We start from the raw sequence: 23909 nt of genomic DNA on the forward strand, positions 1-23909 counted from the left end.
ATCAAAGTCTGAATTGTAGTTTCACCTGCAGTCAAAATAAAGTATATGAATAGCAACACATACCCTCTGCAGGGATCTAATACAATGGCTCTTGGTCGTGGAACCCGGGCAATCACTGTGCGGTTAGATCCATCCACAGCCATTGAGCTGATAGTCTGATTGAGGTAGTCACTGTAGTAAACTCTGTTGTTGATCCAGTCAAAGGCTATGCCATCTGGAGTCCCCAGGTCTTAGACACATGCAAGCAAAACCACACAAATTCAGTACAGTTTAATCAGATACTGCAATACTCTTCATCTGTTATAATGTGGCAACACCAAAGATCTCTTTGAAATGCCATTGGTATCAATGCAAATTTGTCCATTTAAAAATCTAAAGAACTAATACTTAGGACGCAGGCAGTCCTGCATACGCAGTAGGGTTACAAATACCTTTTTCTCACATAGACCTTAGTTCTGGTTGCTATTCTCCAAGTAGCAGGAATCATCCCTCACTCCATAATATTAACTCACTATATATAATTTTAATTTATTACATATAATTTTATATATATAATAATATTTAACCAAGTTTATATTTCCATTTCATTGTGATCAAGTTGAAATAAGAATCTCGGAAGAGGAAAAAACTGAGGAGAAGAGTCAAAAGGAGCATTTCATCAGATATCTTAACTAAATAGTCTACCTTGACCATTAGCATAAAAATACCTGCTGAGCTAGTGCTAGGTGCTGCAGTCCATTTTTTTCAACATCCAATTACTTTGTATCACATTTCAGTGCACTTACCAGATGCAACTACTGTTGGAGAGCCAGTTCCTGAGTAAATACTAACATAACTGATTCTTCCTGTCCCTGAAGGGTAACTTTGTGTAAAATATATTCGGTTGTTTATGCTGTCAAAATCCAGGGCCACTGCAGTTCTTAACACGTTGACTGTGCGGAAGGGAGGACTGTGATTTTCAGGATCTAGGTGGATACTTCTGAGGGCATTCTCAAGAGCAAAAATCAGGTAATCATCAGTTGAAATGGAACATCTCTTTCCATCGCTACCCAGTGTTCCAAAGGCACAACCACATTTGGGTGCCTGCATGTCAGGCAGGGCAAAACACAGATGAGAACAGCCTCCGTTGTTGTCCAAACAAGGATTGTTGTTGACATCAAGGGGTGAACGTGACTGGAAATGACTGTTGTAAATGGTAACATCCCTTAGCCAATTAATGTTGTCTCGTATTACTGTTGGCTGATCAGTATTGCCTGGCTCCTTGCTGGCTTGGAAGACTTTTTTCAGGTTCCGATCCACCCAAATCATAGAATTTCCAAAGACAGTGATACCATACGGAGTTGGATAGCGACTGCCATAACGTACAATTTCAACATCACCACCATCAGGCTGAATTCTTGCAATCATATCTAAGGAATCATCCACCCAGTAAATGTAGCCATTGCTGTGATCTATGGCCAACCCACGAGGTGTGACAATTCCCTCAGACACAAGAACTGTTCTGTTGGTGCAGTCAAGAAATGCACGTTCAATCTTTGGATTTTGCCCATAATCTGCCCAGAACAGGTATCTGTTTTTTGGGTCGACTACTATGTGCCTTGGCATATCTATGGTAGTTTTAAGCAGAACACGGCGATAAGTTGTGTTTAAACGCAAAACTTCTATAAAGGTCTCTGTCAGGAATGCATTTGTAAAATAAAGATTTCCTGTATTTAAAGAAGAAAAAAAAAAAAGGGCAGAAAAACAAACCAGAAGGTTAATATATAGCATCAACACCTGATAAATATAAGCTGATAAAATACTAAACTATAAAATGAATATCCATAAACATCTTAGTAGTTGGAAGCATAAGGTACTTGCCTACACTTTGAGGAATTAGAAGGAAGACACCCAGACTGACAATAGCCAGTTAATTTCTACATCGTCATTGATCGCCATGGGGAAAATCAGTGGTATAAAGGTCAAACGTGCATTAACAACAGTTGTTCTTTAGGTTTTCTCTTATTTTTTTGATCTAAGCTTTTGGCTTGCCCTTACATGCTCATCCCTTTACTTTTTACAACACACAACTATGAAATCCATGTTATGGCACAGCACTGTATACAGCATCTAAATTAAGTGTATACAGCAGGTGATTATTCTAACACTCATCCCAACAAGCCTATCAATCAACAGAAGAACTTTTACAAAACACATATGTAGTATGTATATGTATAAAATAAAGCTATTAATGGCAATGGCCAGCCACTTGGAGTTGATGAACACCTTCTGAAGAGTTAGTATTTGAATTAATCTCTAATATGTTTAAATAGGAAAAGGAAGTGCAAGTGGGGAAATTAAAGTTCAAAGACAAAATATTTCTTCTGCTTTCCTTATTTTTCATTATAATTGATAGGATTTGTACACAGCAATCTGAGGGCAGATGAAGGGTCCTTCTTTCTTATTAACAATGTCATCAGACAACTTTTGTGCACTCTTCTCTGGTACATGTTTTTCACTATGGTAGTATAGTAGTACACTGGAAAACAGCTACTTATGAATACACAGACAAGAAGAGAGACCTAAGACAAATATGAAAGGATCATGAGAAAAATGGTTCTATACATCAGCTCTGATAAACTTTCATTTTTACACACATAAACTTAAGAGCCATTCATTACTTCCTCATGTTTTAAAATCAGTCCATAGACACACAAGTTAGAATCGTAGGACTTCTGTTCAAAATAGTTCCATTAGGATCTGTTTATGTTAGTCTAAGAATTTTACAATCTGTAAAGAATAACATTCTCCTAAATTCAGCTATGCTTACCTGCTACCCAGTCAATTGCAATGCCACGGATCCCATTTCGTCCTATACCATTTGTAACAACATTTCTAAAATAAGAACCATCAGGTTTAATTTTACGTATTGCATTCTGAGAAGAAATTGTGCTACTGAAGTCACACCAGTAAATGAAACCAGAAGGCATGTGAACATCCACATGAAGAGCATTTCGTCCTGAAATATTTTGAAAAGTAATAATTAATCCCTTTGATACAAACTAATTTCAAGCATGCGCTATGCCAGCAAGAAATTAGGCATTGTAAGATTTTTTTTTCCTGCTATAACATTCACATACCTCTTCCTGCCAGTGGTACCATGGCTTCAGAGTGATCAGATGTCTCTAAACTAAATCCTTTAATTGCAGAAAGCATAGAAACAACTACAAATGAACTGTATGGGGAACAGGTTCTGTTATCAGGATTCAGCTGAAACCCAGTAGCACAGGCACAGGAGAATAACCCACCAGGTAGAGGCAGGCAAAGCTGCTGGCAAACTCCAATATTATTACTGCAGCCATTTAAGGAACCAGCAGAATCTGTGAAAGACACACATGGCAAGACATAAAAATCTGAACTGTGTAGTCACAAACTCCCGCAGATATATAACCAAATTCATATACTTGCATAGTATTAACAACCAGCTGACAAAAATAAAGATCTTAATCACTGTACATTTTAGCACATAAGCGTTAGCAATGGATTTGCTGGTTTCTTGTCACCTAAGATCTATGGGGCCAAGAGTCAGATAAAACAGATATAAATTTGAAGCCAAAGTAACAATATTTGTTATTTAGTCAATATTATGTTGATAACATTTTAGTAAAACTACATGTGCCAATAGATGCCTTAACTGGATGGTGGAAAATCTCTTTACCAAAATCAGGTAGAATGCTCCTGACACTTTTCCTGAAAGCCTAATCAAACCATTTCCTTTGAAAGAGCAAGCATTCTGTCTCTGAGGGAAGTTTGAGTTTTCACAAGTTGGATATCCTGAAATACCTCTTTAGCAAATACTCACTGTCTCTGTAATACACACGTAGGCACTTCAGTCTTGGGACATTATCTCTCAGCACTACTTTGTTTGCTCCAGTGGACTTGTCAACTCGTTCAATAACTTCATAATCTCGATCAGTATAGTACAGAAAGGTATCATACACAGCAATTCCCCATGGATGAGAAAGATGAACCACCAGAGTCACACGACTTGTACCATCCACATTGCCTTTCTCAATCTAAGAAATCAATTTAAAGCTTAATATTACATTTCTCACAATAAAAGTTCAATGTTACAGTAGAAAATTAAAATGCAACATATGCCACTAAAATCTCTTCACGCACGAGATCTTTATTTACAAGGTAGGAAGGAAAGGGTCAGCAGGATGTCAATAATGATTTCCAGTTTTTCATTCAAATCCATCATATATTTTTAATGGTAATTAGTAACAACAGGTATTCAGATTTTGCTTGGTCCTGCAACTCCCAGTTACATGAGTAAACTAAACTGAATTACTCATGTGAACCACAGATGCAGAGATAGATGAACAGGTAAAAAAGCACTTATTAAAAAAATATCTCCTACCACTCCTGTGCTTGTGACAGCCCAGTACAACTTTTGTTCCTTAATGTCAATGGTAATGAACTCTACATGCTCAAGGTTGCCAGTGAAGAGGGTTTGTATGCCTGATCCATCCATGCTTGCACTGGCAATCTTCGCTGGGACTCCACTGTCAGTTCCCTGGTCTGTCCAGTACAGTTTCCTGTAACACACATTATCACGTGTTAGCAAAGCAACAGAGATCAATGGACCAGAGTCACTTGAGCATATGCTTAAATTCATCTCCTTCATCAGCCAAATACTTCAGCACATGCTGAACAGAGATCACTTTGAACCAGGCCACAATGAAAAAGAGATTGTCCGAAAAATGAGAAAAATGCTTGTTCTCTTGAAAAAGAGAAATGCCTGTTTCTCTTGAAAAAGAGAACAATGTTAAATCATTTTTAGAAATCTGTAACCTCCTCTGTATCATCCCACAATACCACCAGCAGGTAAACTCAGTAGGCTATTAGGACTATAGGAAGAAAGCAGGAGAATAATAATTCTGTTTCACAGATGGCTGCAAGGTTTCATCAGTGAGTTTGGTTCCAATTTGGAATTAAAACTACAAGTTCAAAAAATCTATATGAAACAGAATTCCATTATCTGGCTCTGTGGAATATGTGCACCGCTCTGGCCTCAGTTGCTGAAGAACACCTAGGGCACATGACAGCCAGCCTCCCAGCTAGGGACAAAAAGTCAGGCATCAATTCATCTGAAAACCTGCCAAGTCACCAGCAGAACAGTCTTATTACTAATATGGTCCTATGGAACACTGATTGAGGGTGGGGGGAAGCATCATACTGCAATTTTGAGTGCTTTGTTGGAAAAAAAGCAAATTACAGCTCTTTTTGGGAGAAAGCTGAAAAATCTTATTTAGTGCTATGCTATTTAACATGTGACATTCTTCCCATGTAGTGTGTCTTTCTACTATAGATAGGGCTCAAGACAGACATCACAAGATACTATAAAGAAAGACTTCAGAGTTGTCTTTAATATGGGTTCCCATTTTTCAGAGATTTTTTTCACAATCATAATATTCTGAGATCCTTTTTAATTAAAAAATTTTACCATATAAATATATGGTAAATTAAGGAGAATAAACACCTATGCAACAATTTATGAAGCCATGCAATTATTTTCTAGGGCTTAAAAAGACTAAATAAATTCCACACAAATATGAAAAAAACAAAACCATGTCAAATCCAGGATGGAAGCTGAAGACCCTAAAAATTAAGAAAAATGTGGAGAATATAGTTATGTGCAAAGACAACAGCAATTTTGGAAATTTACCCTCTTGCTGGATCAACTGTCAAACCAATTGGCGTGCCAGCTCCCAGAGAGGTGCCATCATTGGTAATCAGTGTTTTCCTGTACATTATGTCACCATGCAGCTTCAGGACCTATGCAAACATTGAACTCATCAGAGCATGTAATATAGAACTTAAGATAGATTTTCAAATTAAAGGAAGGAAGCCTAAATCCACAGGGAGTTGAAATTGCAGAATACTCTCCCACGTACTATGAAGAGCGAGCACATTGTTCTGTACTCTAACCATCTCCCTTCTCTAACATGCAGCCCTTGAATGAGCTGCTTGCAGCTTATAACCTGCCTATGTTAACAAGTAAGCATCTTGGGTATAAAAATAGTTAATCTTTCAGCTTCCATAATATCTTGAAAGTATTACAGGTTGAACAGGCTGATGAAATGCTGATTTAGAAAGTATTCAATTTTATGTGTTTAAATTAGCTGCCTTTTGATTTAATAGTACGTATTTATGTTTTGGGCCAAGGACATTAATGGCTGGGCTTATTCACAGTCATTACTGTATTACACATTGCTTATCCTCTATTTCCCTACACTAAATGGCAATTTTATCCTTCACATAGCATCAGACTGCTAGTCTCCAGAAAGCTACATAATATGATATCAAAGCATTTGGGAGTGGATCTTACTGCATTTGATGGCAACGTTCCTTTACTATCAGAGGCACTGCATTGGGATCATTGATTTGGAATGAGAATAGTAATAATAATAGTAACTCTAGTGATCAGAGAGGTTGTGTGTCAAACACCAGAAGCCTAATGACTTGAAGGGAGGGTAAAAAAAAAAAAGAAAAGGGGAAAAAAAAAAAAAAAGAGAGACCTAAGCACAAATAAAATTCCAGAATATAGTGCTTTTAATCTTTTTGACTATGCTCAAATTTAGGTTTATCTCTCCAAGTTTGTAAAGTATTTTTTCTACACAGACCGTTTGCATTTTAAAATAAATCTAATTTCAGTTTTTCACTAAAAAAAATATTACTAATTTCAATCTGTACACATCACAGTGAAAAATCTAGGCTATTACTTTCCAGTTGTGCCTCTTAAATACTTACCTCAATTGACTGTGTCCCTGGGTTACTATAATACAGGTTTGCAGATATCCAGTCCAATGCCAGACCAATAGGAGCACCAATAACAGCTGCTGGAGCAAAAACTGTCCTGTTGGCTCCATCTGACCTCACTCTGTGAATTTCACCCTTGGGAAAAAAGATAACAAAAGTGAAAAAAATGTCAAGAGCAGAAAACACTGTTCTATTGCAAGTACATGAGCACTTACTTTATATTACAATCTTTTCTTAGCAAAATGAAAATCCAGTAGAAAGAAATGTATTTGTATATGTTCAACGCATAAACTTGTAAAAATATTATTGTAAATCATATTGTAAATCCAGTGTGAAGAGGCATTACCGTTCACCAACCAAAACCTGATTGACAGAAATAAAGTATTTTATAAGGTTGGACTGTATATATTTAAGCTATATACAGTGACACTTCTGTAATTTCTATTTCATTATCAAAAGATTTTTACCAGGATACCTCAGTTAACCATCTTGAATATACCTGAAATCTAGTAAAGGAAAATAGTATTCTCTCCATGCATAAATACTTAAGAACCAAATTTTTAATAAGCTGTAATAGCAAGAATCAAGACTAAGATTATCCTTGCAGATTTCTTCATAAGGGTAACCTTTGGAATAACAACTTATGATTTGCAGATTCTATGGTATTAGCTATAGTGTATGATGCTAAAGCATGATATAAACAAGCACCAAACAGAGAGACAAGGCAAATAAAGGTCTGAAGGAGTTACTATAGCTGCCTTCCTGAGCTTTCTTCAGGTTATGTCAGTTTTACAGGAGTTCTGCAGAAGTCCTGCATATTGTCAGACGAATTTTTTGCAACTAGTATTAATGCAAAATTGAAATACCAGCAGCTATCATGCATTATTAAGCCTTTTGGAGAAGAGGTCAGTAGGGTTGGGGGAGCTCTGAGCAGGTGTTGAAATCTGTTTCTTTCTTCTCACTACTTCTTCCTCCGCTGATGCAGACATGCTGCACCTGTCCTGGGAAGATCTCACCCCATGGTGCAGGCTCCCAGACAAGGTAGCACTGGGACCCACCACCCCAGTTCTTCACTGAGGCGACACATGTAGTAGGTCTGTTCTGCTCTGGCACTTTGGTGAAAGACAGAGGGGCACTGCCAACCCGAAGGGACAGAAAATACAGCACACCATTAGAGCCTGAACTTTGCATCACTTGAAGACAGAAGCTGTGCAGCTAACACTAGCCCAGTTCAAGAAGGGAGGAGATAGAGGCAGAGATAGAGCAGGCCCAGGCAGTAAAAAACAGAGAATCATTTTGTCCATGCATATTCTTAATTGATTTGTTACCATGATATCAGTAGACCGTTTAAATATCTCAGTGCAGAATTGGAAATGGTGCTCCAGAAAGGAATCAACATATCAGATGGCAAAAATCTGAACAAGAACTCCAGGCCAAATTCACTGCTGACTTAAATAGGCAGAATTTCTTAGACACCGGTAGCGTGCTGCTTGCTGAATCCTAACGATGTAGTGCTATTTGCAAATTAACCTGTCCTTGAATCCCTAAGCCTACAGAAAAAAGTAGGAAAGTAGGATAACTTTTGGTACTGTATAAACCCTACTTTGAGACTCTGATGGATGTTGGATATTTACAGCAGTGTCTAGTATGATAGGCACTTTAGAGACAGTTAGGAATTCTCCTGCCTATTACTGACATATACAATTAATAACCTATGGAACATGACATCTGAAGATATAAATACTTCAGAAGTGTTTTTCAAGTAGAATAGGGATATTTTCAAGTAGAATATGATATTTATCTGTTTCCTGAGTTTGTTTCAGACAGGGTGAACAAGTTGATAGACATTCACTTGAGCTCTAACTACAACTTCAACTGTTGCCAACACTGGCAGTGAAATCACAGCTACAAACTATGCAAGTGTAGACAAACCCCAGGAAAACCCCAAACCCCAGGAAAACCCTAACATGCAATGGATGGAGGCAAAACAGGTTGTTAAGGAAGAGGCCTTGTGGTAATGAACAAGCACTACGCTTAAGAAAGTAGGCAAATATGCTTCTGTCATTAGAAACCAGAGAAATATCTTTTTTCAGAGAGCGAGCCATGACCGACAGGGGTGTCTCAGCTTGTGTTTGGAAGCAACAGCAGCCTGAGGCCTGCAGGTGAGGGGTACAGACAGGGGGCACAGCTCATAGTCACACATTTGTCAGGCTGGAGCTCAAGACCTAACTAAAAATACAGCACTTACCCGCACTCAGCCTGCAGAGGCACCTGGCATTTCACTTGCCAGCTCTATTAATGGATATATCAGCCCATGACCTCCTACAGAACTGTTCAACCTCTTGTAAATGTCAGCTGTATCTGCTGGCTGAGATCTGTCAAGAACATTTTTTCAGACTGCACAGAGGATCAAATAGATTCCCGAGTATTCATCTAGTTCCCTGGGCAAAAGTTTGCTTAAATACGTCTATTGAAATACTTCATGGGAATTAAACATTCTCATTTTAAAAGAATAAATAATTGAATAAATTATAATTTCCTTATGAGTGACACAGAAAAGGCTTTAAAATAAGTGATTTTTTTAAACTTATTTTTACTTCAAACCTGCAAAATGTAAGGGAAATGGGTTGGGAAAAAAACAATGTAAAACTTGTGTGGATGACAGGTAACAAATTAGTGTGAACTGTTTCTGTAAAACATAACTATGGAAATCTCCTTATCTACCATTATACTTCTCCAAGATGTAAGCACTGCTTTTCTTGAAAAAAGAACTGCTTTTAAGTTTCTAAGAGTGAACACATATTGCTGAATCAGCAGTTTCCTACCACATCCATCTCCCAGACTGCCACAGGTGGGTTTTTTTTTTTGAAGTGTCTATCCTGAAAAAATTGGGAATTTTTTGTGGCAAGTTACCCTTAGGGAACACATATCCTTTCTTAGTTAAGGATTAGCATTAAAAATGCTTAGTCAAACATTTATAATCAACAATTAAAAATTAGTTCAAACTATTTCTTAGATGTATAAGCCTCACGTGCTACCTGGAAACTGTGACTTTGCAATGATTTTCTTCTATTTAAAGGAAATGATGCCTCTCTACTATGTTTCTTCATTAAGTGCTCAGACTAGATGCACGTATTGTCATTCTGTTGTTTAGTGCCACTGTGTCCAATGTACTGCTCCCACGGAGAAGTGTTCTGGCTGTGTTTGCAGAATTAAGTCCTAAGTCAAGTGAGAGAAGAAAGAGTGGACTACAGCAAAGGGGGGCTGAGAGTATGGTTCTGTCAATGTTTTCCAATATTTCCTGTTCATGTCTCTGGCTGAGCCAGAAATAGCATTAATCAAATATTGCAGCTGACAAAGATGAAAACTAATTTACAAAAGAGATTAAGCTTCCTTGCCTTACCCGGGGCGGGGCGGGGGGGACGGGGGACAGGGACACATGACATGGGACCACCCCAAAACCCCAAACAACAACAACAACAACAACAAAAAAACCCTTCCATTTCTTTCAATTATATTTATCAAAATTCTTACCTGCAATGCTAATATATTTCAGTCAAAAACATTATTTTAAAAGAAAAAGTCTTATTTTAGTGCACATTTTGAACATAAATACTAACTTACTGGATTTTCAACCCAATAAATCATCTGTTCAGAGTCATCAAAGTCAACATCAACACCATTTTGAACTCCTGCTATTGGAACCATAGCATCGTTCGTCTTCTCCTCAGGGTTCAGAGAAATTCCATAAATTATATTATCTCTTACAGCAATAAGGAAAGGGTGTTCAACTGTGAAAACATATAATGCAATTCAGGGTTGTCTCTGATCAAGAAAATGGCATTATGATATACTTCCCCTCTCCCACCCAAAAGTTTCCTGATGCTGAGAATGGTTGAATGTTACCAGTGATGTTTTCGCAACCACTTACCTGTAATTTTGTTCCGTCACTAGGAGTAAGGTTATCAGTTACTGTAACTGTTGTAACATTTAAAGTTTCAGCACTGCACAATCACAATGCATGTGCAAGCAATTAAGGCAGGATCACTCAATTGCTGGCCGAGGGAAGAAGTACATTCACACAGCTGCTCTGAGCAGCTTTTTCAAATCTCTGAGAATGGGAACCAGCAGGACAAAGCTCTGAGGGCTCTACAGGACATGCCTGAGATGGGTTCTAATGCCTATTAAGCAGGATTCACAAGCAAGGTACCAATGTCAGAGCAGCAGTTTCTGATCTTTATTATTAAATATAACTGCAGTACTGTGTTTCTTGTTTTACTTCTAAGGCAGTAGACATAATCCCTTATAGTATATTTACTTTTAGGTAAACTTGTACCCTTATGCTTAAATCTTATTAACAAAGGGCATCTAGTCAGGTGACCTGAGAAAATGCATTGGAGAGCTGTAAAGTGTGAGTCAGCAACTTCATTTCTCATCTGCTAGGGAGTAGTGGAGGAGAATCTCCTGAACACCAATTCTCTTCTTCCTTGTGCTTTTGCCTTTGGAGAACAAATTCTAGTCTCTTCTCTCTATAGGCACAAGCTACCACTTGATAGGGAACTGGGCTGCTACTGCTGCATAGAGGGTAGCAGTAACTCATTTCCTCTTTTATAATAGATGAAAGACTTCTTTTGTTTGGGGGTTTTTTTTGTTTTGATTTTCTTCACTGGCTGCGAAATATGTTTACATAAATTTTGCAGTGAAAATCTTAACATGAAAAACCACAAACCACAGCATCATTGCATGTCTCAAAAATTGCTCTCCATACTTCTCTCTGGCAGCTGGAACTATTTGTCAAATTTGACATAAGCTTAGATATCGTTTGTCTCGGCACAAATATCACATTTTGGCAAATTGCCTGAAGATACATAGCTAGCTCTGCCTGTGAAATTCTTGGACTTCTTCCATTTTTTTTTCCCCTAAGAATGTGGCATGCCAGTGCTCTTTATAAAACATTTGCAAAGAACAGCTAAATTAATGTGGAATTGTTCCAATGTATACAGGACCCTGGAGTCTTTATTCCCTTTCTAATTGTACACAGTACAACACTACTGAATCCTGATGAAATACAGGTATGTGAATTCTCTAGGTTAGGCTGTTTGTACTTGAGAATTTTGATAGTCTCATTTAAACCAATTATAGTCTACAGAAAATTTTTCACTGATTGCTTCCTTGAAGTTTAACACCTATGCAAATCTATACAGTCTGATTATTCCTCATTCGTACAATGGACAATAGAGCAAATTTGCAGAGCTATACAGACCTAAAATCTGTGCAGCTTCATCAGACAGCCATTAATATAACTTCTGCAATTCTTAAACTTAATACAGGTTTACATGACAAATGATAAACTGTATAAAATTAATGTATTGTTATATTAAATATGCAAGTTTACCATATTAATACAAGATTTTAATATGCATAAATTCCTTGCTTCATTTCCAAGCTGGCTTGCTACATTACCATCTTTAACATCAACCTGAAATGCAGTTTAAATTAAATAAGTGCAAAGGCAATCTTACAATATTAGCACTCTTCATCTTACGTAAAGCTAGAAATGCTGTAATCCTAGAATCAATGCCTTTCCGTCAACATGAAGTTAGCAGTATTTAATATGTGAACTAAGCAGGCAGAGACCAGCGATATCATTGTGTTGTAGAGACACTGGGCAACCAAATGTATGCAGCTCAGTTTAATCTTTCTTCTGAAAGTTTGTGGTGGCCTATTAAAGTAAACAATGACAGCAAGGATAAGGATAATAGTAAACGTTAGAAAAGAAATAGCAAATGCCTATTCCTTTGTAATCATTAGCAACAATTTAAATCTTTTACCATGAAAGGAATCAGCATATTTTTTATAACTTTTTCCAATGTGCTGACCTTCAGCAAATACACTATTTTTAAAAATTCCCAAAATCTGTATATTTTTTTACATACTGTTTTAAATGTATAAATTGCATATAAAAACAAAATATAAGCCCATATAGTTTAAAAGACTTGTGCTTCACAGAGGGATATTTCTATTTCTCTCTTACACAATTTATATTGAGCAATTATGTAATTTATAAAAGGGCCACAACTGTACCTAAGTAGAAACAGAGAAGTTTGCAACATGTGGGCAATAAAGATGAGAACTGTCAATAGCTCGATTCAGTGGCAGAACTGTGTCAACCTCTACACAGGCATGTGCTTCATCACTGCCATGTTTCATTTCTTTCATCATGATCCCTTTATAAGCCTGTAAATACTAAAACCAGTACAGATTTCTAAAAGAAACCCTCTTTTTTAAAAATAGATTAAACAAACTTGCACTTCATTTCAGATTATATAAATTGCTAATTCTCTTACTGCTGCTAAGAAAAATGTGAATGCAATATAGCTCTTTAATGAGCACACTGCTAAGTATCAAGCAGGAAAAAAGCGTGATATGGCTTTTAAAATTTAGATAGCTTTAAAAGAAAAGAACCTTTTGACTGGCAGAGATTTCTAGTGTTAGCTCATCCCAAAGACAATTTCTACTTAAATTTCAGTGACTTGAAGCTTCCTTATTAGGGAAGCACCAAAGTATAATTTATATCTGTACAAGTGATGGAAAATTTAATAATTAATGCTTCATCTGACAAAATTAAGCTGGTCAAATTTCTAGTTACAAACTGCCTGCCAGTAATTTTAATTTTTATGACTTTTTTTTAATTAATTGTCTAAATGATTTTTACAAATCATTGAGATCTGTGGACTGTTCAAACAAAGTTCAGTGGTACTTTTTGATATGAAGCTTTGTTTTCAAAGGTTAGCTCTGTTACAGCTGCATCACCTGTGGCATCTGTAATTTTAGGCTGTGTTTCTAGACCTCCTGCATTTGGCGTAATAATTTTTTTACACTGGGGAGGGAAAAAGCTCAAGCTATGAAATTTTGATCTGAATTCCAAAATCCCTTAGTTCAGACTGGGTGAAGAGAATGATGAGGAACAAGGAGAACATCTCTCCTCATTAGAGAAAACTAAAAGATCGTGACTTACTTAGCAAAATACAGGCTGAGAAAGAATGTGAGTCACTTCAAATATATACAACAGAACATATATCAGGGATGAAGGAGAACTACTGATGTTATTTATCCTGAAGGACAAAAATGGCACAAGAAATGGGCACAAACTGGGGAAAGACTACATTAGAACAGAAAATCAGGTTTCCAAATATCAAAATTGTGAGGTTCAGTGAGTTTTAGGGGTAAAAAAACAAATTAATCTTAAACTGGAGCTTGACTAGCAAAAGGGGACATATGATATGGTAGTCAAGAACAAGACGGAAACAGAGCTGAGTGATCAAGAAAGTCCCTTCTAGTCCTGCATCCTGACACTCTTACAATTGCAACTCTTAAAAACAGGTTTCCAGGCTGAATATTTATAATGAGAAGGACAACATTCTGCCAGAGTATGTTTTCACTTTTAACTGATACTAAAGTCTTTTCCAGATGTATTCCAACAACAAAACCTTGAACGTGCTGAGAAATTTTAAAATGTGGCTTCTTTAATGTGCTTAAAGGAAAAATTGAGTTCATCCACTTCCCCCAAATGAAGCATTTGAATCTGATTTCTTTACAGAACCTGGCTCCAAACCTTTAGGCCAAGTATATTCCGTGTGTCCTAAATGAAGTCTGCCTGGAATGGCCCCAAACTTCGATTTCATGAGCAGCAGCCGACAGATCTGAAATATGCTTTTTGCCTGACAGAGGGATGGATTTGACAGTGTCAGGTCTTTTTTTTTAATCTCTCATTATTACTGCCCTACCTCTCATGCAGTTCCTGTTATCAGGAGAAAGTATCCATCCTGAAGGACAAGCACAGGAAAAAAAAAGTGGTCCAGATGAAGAAAGCAAGCAGAGGTGGCTACAGGGGGATGATGCACAAGAATTGATACCTGAAAAGAAAAAAAAAGTATTAGCAATTGTAACAATATGAGCAACTGGAAAGAATATTCAATCTCATTGCTACCGATAATATTAACCCAGCACTAAATCAGTTTTGCTATTTCCTTAAAATAAAATTAAGTTATTTCCAAGAACCACAATACAATACACTTGTAACAGGATATAATTTTTCATGTAAAACCAGTAGCATTATCACAGTGGTCTTTTCAATTTTTTCGCATCATAGAAAATCTTTCAAACTCCTTTTCAAACTTTTCATAACTGCACTAGGAGGCCTGTGGGATTTTCAGTCTTTGATCATTATAACCTTTCTAGATGGGGGATTTAAATTATTTACTGAAGCTTCTTGGAGACAACTAAAGAGATAAAATAGTTGCCTACATCTCATTCAAAGGTAGTGGGAGTTCAATGCATAATTTCTTGGATGACTTTGAAACTGTCAGTCTAAGCTTGTAAAATGTAAAAAAGACAGTGAAGAAGGTCTCTACTGACTGCTATTATTACTATACACTAAAATTTATCCATTTAGATCACTTCCATAAACGTGCCACTAAAGAAGATTTTTCAGGATGAGCCATCTTCGCAATAAAAGTCAGATTTTGAGTACATTCTTAGCAACTGCAGCAGGCCTTAGCCTAAGAAGCTTGGAAGTTCCAGGAAATGACACAATTGTTCCTAATATAAAAACTAACAAGAACTGAAAACAAATTAACAAGTTGACAATAAAACAATGGCATAAACTCAGAACTCAAGCTATAAGAAGATTATTCATCTCATCAGTTTAACAAATCCAGACTTTAGTTGGTGTAAGATCTAATGATTTACAAAAAAGGAGAGTAGATGATAGTTTTAATACTGCATCTGGAATTTCAATCAGCAAATAATTATTTCTTCATTGGTAAACTTGCTATTTCGCAAGTGCTTTATTTCCTTCTCTGTCTGGCCACATAAAGTACAACAGAGCTATTCTAAATGAAAGATCATAAAATGTACTAATTTAATACAATGAAGAAAAATAAATAATTTTCTCCACCAGTGGTAGAAAGTTTTTTAAACCTTGGGTTGTAAAATAAAACCTCTTAAACCAGAACTATGATGTATAAATTAATGGTACTCTCTGGTGACTGTACAATTTGCAGTGAGAGTGCCAAGTGGCTTTAGTTCTGAACATGATTGAAGAACGTTTTGTTCCAAAACAAATATAGCACTGAAATTACTAGTGCCTTACTCAGATGCAAGTCCCTGCCCTCCCCGGTATGAAAGTTTTCAAGAAAAAAAAAAAAAAGTAAGTCATTGTAACATTTTTTAATCAGAAACACTCCATACACAAGAAATATAGCAGAAAATGAAAGATAATATTCATATTAATATATTTCCCACTCTGCAAGTCATGCCATGAAATGACAAAAGGCCTGATTTGGAAGATAACTCTAACTAGGAGAAAGGAAAAAAAATTATTTTTTTTTTTTACAGTCTTTCAGCTGCAAAAGCTCATGTGCATATGATCTCAGCAGGAATCCTGAATGCAATGAAGGGGTTTATTTATTATTATTATTTCACCAATTAAAATAGTGCAGAAGTGCTTTCAGAGAAGGTTGATGACAGTAATCTTGTCTAAAAGAATATTATTAACATACAAGGAAGTGAGTCTGGTATGCCACAGAGACAAATTTTAAGAATTAAAATCCTTTCCAAAAATGCTCCAATTTTCTTATAAAAACATTCAAAACAAAGTGCAAGAAAGTGCCACATACTACTTTCCTATTATTCTTTTTAGCTAGTCATTATGCTTACACGCTGCCTAGGTTACTTTCCCTAAACACCAGGTTGGACAGGCTGAAATGACCTTCAGTTGCAAGTCAATAGTATGAACTGTTTACTTGTTTTAACCCAGCCCATTTGCTGACAAGACTGATTCCAGGAGTGCATATGTATGACACTACTGCATGGCTTATTTTTGTAATTACCAAAGTTGTTTTGCTGAACTTACCATTAGGCTGCTTTACAGGATGGACTGCCACAAGCCCCAAAGGCTGGTGAATGTTATAAATCATAACTGTCTGGTTTCCTCCATGCCATTTATTAGCCCGAATTACTCGATTAGTATAGCGGTCACTCCAGTACACAAAATCTTCGAAGACAGTTAGAGCATGTGGATGCTGCAATATCTAAAACATAAGAATGTTTACCAATTTAGTTCTGGAGACTTGTATATTTAAAGCTTGCAATGAAGTAACAACAGAGCTGAGCATAATTTAAAAAAAAATAAGAAAAAAAAGCAGTTGTGTCTCAAAATATGTTTTTCAGCAAAAGAATATGAAATATCATCTATTGCCTGAAAACAAGACATTAATTATGGGGGAAATACACTTTTTTTTTAAATGAAAATGCTAAATAGACCCTGTGATATGTACAGCATGAGGAATTAACAAAGCAGTCTAACTGTAAGGAAGGCAGGACACTGGGAACCAACAGGTAAATACCCAATTGTAGATTTTCAAGGGCACAAGAGGAAATGTCTAGTGAGAGTTACAGACCTGTCAAGACCTTGCATCCTGATAAGCAGCCCTATAATTTAGCAGAGGGTCGAAGAAGGTGGCTTATCTAAATTTCAGAAAACTAGGAGTGGGGCAAGAAAGTTTGCACCAGCTCCTATTTCACAAGAATTGTCTCTCTAGCCAAAAATAACAGCCACAAGGTTCAATTCTTGAAAATATACATGTGGTTATTTATACCAGCTTATATGTACCAACTGAATATCTGAACTATTGTGCTGGTACAGGGACAGCACTACAAGCTGACAGCAGCACTTCATTGGGAGATAGCCTGTAAGGGGGATGGTCTTCATGAAGTGCCCTGCACACAGCAAGTCCTGGCAGCACAAAACCTTTCACTGCTGTCAAGAATAGTAGCAATCTTCACTCACAGAACAGGTGACCCGGTAAAGTTCTTCCAGGTTTTTGTGCTGTATTTGCTTATACTAACTAGCTGGTGCATTTGCTGTAGGCAGTGTCAGATGTCACCTTTAGACTTCATGCAGAACAAATGAGAATTATCTAAAGCACTAAGATTACACTCAGCTCCAGGTTCTGTTGAAGATCTCCTGAGAGACTGTGAATAGGATATGTAATTCTTTTTCCAGCTGTAGCAAGCAGCTAGAATACTTCATATCTGCTTCACCCAAGTATTTTGAAGAAAAACACATCCAAATCTATGACTGTGCAAATATGTTTTTAAGTACTATCGGCAAGGACATGGTAAAACAATGGTTTCTTATTAATGTCTTACCAGATCGCTTGCAACCGCCTGTCGTCTGTTGTTTCCATTGTAATCACAAAAATCGATATAATCAAGATAAGCATCAGCAAAATAGAGAAGTTTATTTGGATAATCAATGGAGAGTCCGTTGGGCCAATAGATTTTATTGTTAATAATCACTGTTCGCATTTTGCCATCCATGCTGGCTTTTTCAATTCGAGGGTTTTGGCCCCAGTCAGTCCAGAACATTACATGAGCACTGAAAAAATAATTTGTGGTTACCAATCTGAAAAAAACCTAGCTGCCTATTGAGAAACATTACACGAAGACTAATTAGCCAAAAAATAGAAACAACCTTTTTAAGAAAAGTCCTACACAATGATGCTGAAATTATTCATTTCAGCAACATGCTTACTCAAGATATTACCATAATTTCTGTTGCAAAAATTCTTTTAATGCTTCTACTGCTGTTTTCATTTGTCAATAATAGCAGCATAAAAAAGCTACTGTTATCAACATTGATTATAAGCTGATTTTCCAGCTGCTAAATAATAATTTGATATGGGTTTGTACTTTTACAGGCATGCATTGATAATGCCAACAGTGCTATACTGAAGAGCCCCATGTGACTGGCCGTAAACAGAGTTCAAGGCACTGAGGAGCTCAAAAAACAGTAAAAGTTTGTACGCAAATAGTTCAAACCATAACATTCCATTTACTGTATGCCACTTGCTGTCTGAAATGGGAAGGTGCTTTTGTGATAACATTAATAAGGTATAGATCATTATTTTAGACTTGGGGCTATGAAGGAACCTGTTCCTTGCCAGGTAGGCATACCACATTATACTACATGTAGGTTTGTGGTAAACCACCAACTGATAATGATACGTCAGAATTTTGAATTAATAGTTCTTAACTAGGAAGCAAATGCAGGAAAAAAAAATCTTGTTACAGTGAATCAGAACAATAGATTACACATAATTATCATATGACTTGAAATATTAAATCACCTCTGCAAACACACTATTTTAAAAAATTATCTTAAGCTTTCTCTTCCACTTGCCATTTACAATTACAATACAATTTGGGCATATCTCAAATCTAATTATTGTTAAATCATAAAATACGCATCTTTTCAAAAAAACAACATAAAAAAAAAAGTCTTACTCAATTCTGGGATCCAACACTAGTCCCCTTGGGTTTGTTATATTTTCACTAATCAGCACAGTCCTGTGGCTCCCATCCATTTTAGAGACTTCAATTGTTTCCAGAACAAAGTCTGTCCAGTAGAGATTGCGACCTACCCAATCTACTGCTATACTTTCAGTCACAGTGACACCACTGTCAAACACCTGTTTAATAACAAAGAGAGAGAGGGAAAAAGAGAGAGAACAAACTAGTGATACTAAATTTTTTACCCTTTCCATTTCTATAGATATGGAAATTGGGGAACCAAATCTCCAATATTTTCTAGGTCTTTTATGCAGAATGAGTCACAATGTACATATTAAAAGCACTGACAAAGCATATACCTAAACACTCCTACCAACTTCAGTGGGTCTACTGAAGAAGTCAGCATCTACGAATAGGAAAATTAACTTATAGCCTGATGTTAAAAGATGGCTTCTTGAAAGCATTCAATTTTCTCTTTCAAAAAGCTATATGAATTGTTGGCTTAGTATGGACAAAGTTGTTTCACTTTGTCTATGTTATCTCTCTTACTACTATGTTGGGATTCCCTCTTCCCCTTTGTTAACTGGAGATACAGTGTCTTCATTGTCTCTCTGCAACAAAGAGACAAGAATAACTCAGCAAAACTTACTATTTTTCGGTCAGTCCCATTTTGATAAGCACTCCAAATTTTATCCTGTGTTGTATCAGACCAAAAGATACGATCTGTGATTGAATCAAAATCAATAGCCACAATATTCCTCCCATCCCGAACCAGAGAATAAATACTGTGTGACTGAGAGGTGATGTTGTCCACAACAATTTGGTTACGACTAGCCACCAGCAAAAGAAGATTCCCAGACTCTGTCAAAGGAAAAGAAATTAAAATAAACCAATAAGCTCTTCAACAGTAATTCTGTAAGAAAAAGAAACACTGACTAATTTGACATGGCTTTATAGCATCAAAGCTATTGTATCTAGATACATATATTGAAAGGACAAATTCAAATCAATTCTCTGGCCAAGATATTTTATCACATCCAGTCTGTCCATCCTGACTTTTGGATCTGCCTTGGCTTTTCTCTACCCTTTCTCCACCATTTACTCTTTCTGCCAGACTCCCCTCTCAGTCTCATATCTGGACCTCCAGTCCTCTTCCCCATTGTCCAACTAGTTTGCTGCTGACATCCAACCCTCATTCCTCCATAAGCCACTCTCAGCTCCCAGTCCTGATTCAAACCCCAAAGTTCTTTGTACCACCAGTTACTCTACTCAGCCTGGCTCTTCCTCCTTTTTAGCCAGCCTGCTCTTTTTTCCCCCTTTAGACTGCATGGGGACCAGGGAGAAGAATAAACAGATTACAGGAAAACCATAGGCTGCTGCAGTTAGATTGCTGTGCAGCACCTTACACTGATAGGCTGCTCAAAAACGACTGAAGAGTAGCAACCATAAAGACAGCAAACTATGGGAAAGTCCCTATTATTAAAGGCCAAACTTATATGCAGGTAAATTGCAAGAGTCTTCCACAACCTAAGTATATCCCTAAACCAGGAATCCTGTGGTGACAAATTCCACTAGGTATATGACTGCTCTGTACTGTCAGTGTACTACATAAGAGACACAGAAAAATGGACTGCTATGCTGTGTCAGTGTTGTTTGCTCTTTAGAAATGAGCACAGTATGGCATAGGCACTAGATAAGTCTTGTGAAAGGCTGGGATTTAAACCCTCTGTGAGCGTTGAACTTTACAAAGAGCAAATTTTAACCTGTGGCTTACACATGCATGGCATTGCTTTTCTCCAGAATATTATTTTTGACAATTCCAGGGTTAAAATTTACAGTGTTAATTTAAATATATTATTTCAAGGAAATAATAGTTTCCAATTAACCCCTCAGCTGACAGTTTTAATACTCAAGGTCATCTGCCATGAACATGAACAGTAGCTGTTCACATCAGCTCTTTAAAAGAGAACAATATGAAAATGGCAAAACTGGACATTTCCCAGACACTGTTATCATTCTTTAGGTGGACAACAATGTTCCTCACCTGCTGCTTTACAAGTCTTCCCATTGGTTTCTAGAATGTATCCTTCATCACAGTAACACCTAAAAGACCCTCTCTCATTGTAACAGTGCTGACTACAAAAGCCTGGAGGGTCACATTCATTAATATCTTCACAGGTCTTGGAGTCATTTGCAAGCTGGTATCCAACAGGACAGGTACACTGAGCTCCAAATGGTCCTTGAATACATTCATGAGTGCAGCCAGCATTATTGTCAGAGCAGCTCTCCTGATCTGAAATGGGGTTAAAATAAGCAAATAGTTAAGAAAAGCTTCTTATGCTAAATTTAATACTTTGCAATTGCATTACCAGCCTAAGACTGCTGCTAAAACATAACTGCACAATCATCAGTTAAGCAATGTGAGACTGGACTGAGGCCCTTATGCAAAATATAACACACACAATGCACATAAAGGCAGGTAACAACATAGTATGTACTACTGAATCCCATTACATGAATGCTAAACAGAAGGCTGTCTAAGCATTTACAACAGATTTTTCAGAACTGGCTAGAAATATACAAAAAAATTTACTGTACCACTCCAAACCTATAATTGTATTATAAACAATAATTTAAAATCATTTATAATCATACCTGGCTGGGGTTCATCTGAGAATGTGCATTGATTAAAGAGAAGAAGGAGGAAAGAAGGAGAGAAAGAAAAAGGTTATGCTTAAATCAGTTCATAATCAACATAAATACAAATTCTGGCTACATGTGAGCTTTCAGATTTTTTTCATGATTTTTGAAGTTAGAAATTCAAAAGAAAATATTAAGGACTGAATCACATTTCAACTGAACTTAAAGCATACCATGCTTTAGTGAATGTGTTCAGGAACACAAAACTCATTCCCATATTGCTATATAAAAACCTATATTAAAGTCAGCAGAAGTAACATTTGAATTCAGAGCACAAGATTGGACATAGCTAATGAATTCACTGGTCATCATCGTAGTCTCCTTTCATTGCAAGCAAGTTCCACTTAGTAATTTGAGCTCCAATTTCAGCATGCTTACAATTTCTGCTAGAAGTGTTGCTGCACTAAATACAGCATGCTGAATATTCCATTTCTTTCTGAAGCTGTAGCACATAGTAGGCTATAATAGATGCTTGAACAGTAACTTACTGCACAATGGGGATTCATCTGCTCCATTAGGACAATCAGCAGAATTATCACATACTTTGCTCAGATTCACACAGATGCTGTGACCTGGACATTGCCACTGCCAGCTGGGGCACCGGAAGGGTTGAGTAGGACAATCTCTCTCATCACTCATATCCCTGCAGTCATTATCACCATCACAGATCCATGCTCGATAGACACAGTTGCCATTATCACAGCGGAAAAGAGATGGAGGACACGTCCTGGCAGGACATCTATGATGTTCATCTGAGCCATCGGCACAGTCAAGATGGCCATCACATTCCCAGTTAGCAGGAACACAACTGCCATCTGATTGACATTGGAATTCATTCTGGTGGCACATCCCTGGTGGTCTTGTAGCTAAAACAGTGACATTCAACAGTTCAGAAGCTATTTCAATTTTAGACAGAGAAGCAAAATCACTATGTTCAGCTCATCTTTTGCATAAGTAGTTACAATACTATTAAGAACTGTGTTGCTTTTAGATCAGGCCATAGAATCAGAGCCAGTTAATCTACATGACATTTCAGAATCTGACCAATTTAACTCCTACTTTATAATATGGTGAACAAGGCAATTCAACTGTTGTTATATTTTGAGCAAGTACATACTGATATCTGTGTATATTGGTATCTATGTACATGCCCAAAGCAACATGAAATTACTTGCTGAAACTAGTTTTCACCACCTTGCATTGCAACATTTTAACTAACTTAAATGAAAAAAATACTCAAGAAAAAGTTTCAATCTAACTCTCATGGATACAAAGTTTTACTTTTAAACCCTGAGACTGAGGTGCCAAATAAAACAAAACATTAGAGCCAAAAGGAATGCAAACTCTACTCTGCCAGAAAAATCCACTCTTGAGCTGGAACCTACTGCATTGGAAATTTCTGCTCAGAAAAATGATTTATAGACAAGTTTCCCTAAAATGAATTTTGAGGTTTTAAGGACAATAGTGCCAATTATTTGATATAGCAGATAAAGGAAATTTTCAGAAGCATTACCTAATAACTGAAGCCTTTCTTTCAGCGTCAGTATACTTACGGCAATCAGTCTCATCCGAGTGATCATTACAGTCAAAAACACCATCACACTGGTAGTAAGTGCTGATACACTGGTCTCCACTTAGACATTTAAACTCTGTGACACTGCAGTTATATACTACAAAATAAAAAAATATTGATGTTGTTTATTTATTTTGCAGAGCTAAACTGCACCCAATTTTTCTCAGATGCCCAAGTCAGATATGATATCAGGAGTCCAAGTTCCACTGCAGAACGTGATTTCCCTCAGACACAGAAAATACAGTGAGCTTGGAATCTACAGAAAAGAGAGGAAACAGATTTCAGCCCCTTGCAACCAGCCTAGAGATCAAAGGGCTTACTAAAATGCTAAAACAAGCATCACAAACAAGGTTAATTTATGGATAGGTTTATAATGCTTTCTGCTGTCTTGGAGCTGCTAATACGAGTTCACCAAAGACACCTCGGGGGCAAGAGTGAGGAAACAATAAAGAGGCATTCAACAAACGAAGTTACA

General features: G+C 36.9%; 1 protein-coding gene across 7 annotated transcripts in view; it reads right to left on the reverse strand.

The window, feature by feature from the left end:
* Positions 1 to 23909, reverse strand: part of LRP2 (LDL receptor related protein 2) — a 135074-nt gene that overhangs the window by 55589 nt on the left and 55576 nt on the right. For 4 of the 7 annotated variants that reach the window (XM_069781326.1, XM_069781322.1, XM_069781324.1 and 1 more), the window contains exons 24-41: positions 23415 to 23531; positions 22350 to 22727; positions 21817 to 21831; positions 21206 to 21454; positions 19811 to 20022; positions 19156 to 19340; positions 18019 to 18247; positions 16721 to 16898; positions 14592 to 14720; positions 10429 to 10595; positions 6796 to 6939; positions 5711 to 5820; positions 4403 to 4580; positions 3842 to 4055; positions 3120 to 3359; positions 2810 to 2998; positions 786 to 1706; positions 64 to 229 (exon numbers count right to left, since the gene is read on the reverse strand). In XM_069781326.1, coding sequence (XP_069637427.1) covers positions 64 to 229; positions 786 to 1706; positions 2810 to 2998; positions 3120 to 3359; positions 3842 to 4055; positions 4403 to 4580; positions 5711 to 5820; positions 6796 to 6939; positions 10429 to 10595; positions 14592 to 14720; positions 16721 to 16898; positions 18019 to 18247; positions 19156 to 19340; positions 19811 to 20022; positions 21206 to 21454; positions 21817 to 21831; positions 22350 to 22727; positions 23415 to 23531 — 4021 coding nt within the window. The remainder of the gene's footprint in view (positions 1 to 63; positions 230 to 785; positions 1707 to 2809; positions 2999 to 3119; positions 3360 to 3841; positions 4056 to 4402; positions 4581 to 5710; positions 5821 to 6795; positions 6940 to 10428; positions 10596 to 14591; positions 14721 to 16720; positions 16899 to 18018; positions 18248 to 19155; positions 19341 to 19810; positions 20023 to 21205; positions 21455 to 21816; positions 21832 to 22349; positions 22728 to 23414; positions 23532 to 23909) is intronic. The other 3 variants (XM_069781328.1, XM_069781327.1, XM_069781325.1) reach the window with 1 other exon arrangement.

Source organism: Haliaeetus albicilla, chromosome 4 (genome assembly GCF_947461875.1).
Source record: "Haliaeetus albicilla chromosome 4, bHalAlb1.1, whole genome shotgun sequence".
Classification (NCBI taxonomy): Eukaryota; Metazoa; Chordata; class Aves; order Accipitriformes; family Accipitridae; genus Haliaeetus; species Haliaeetus albicilla.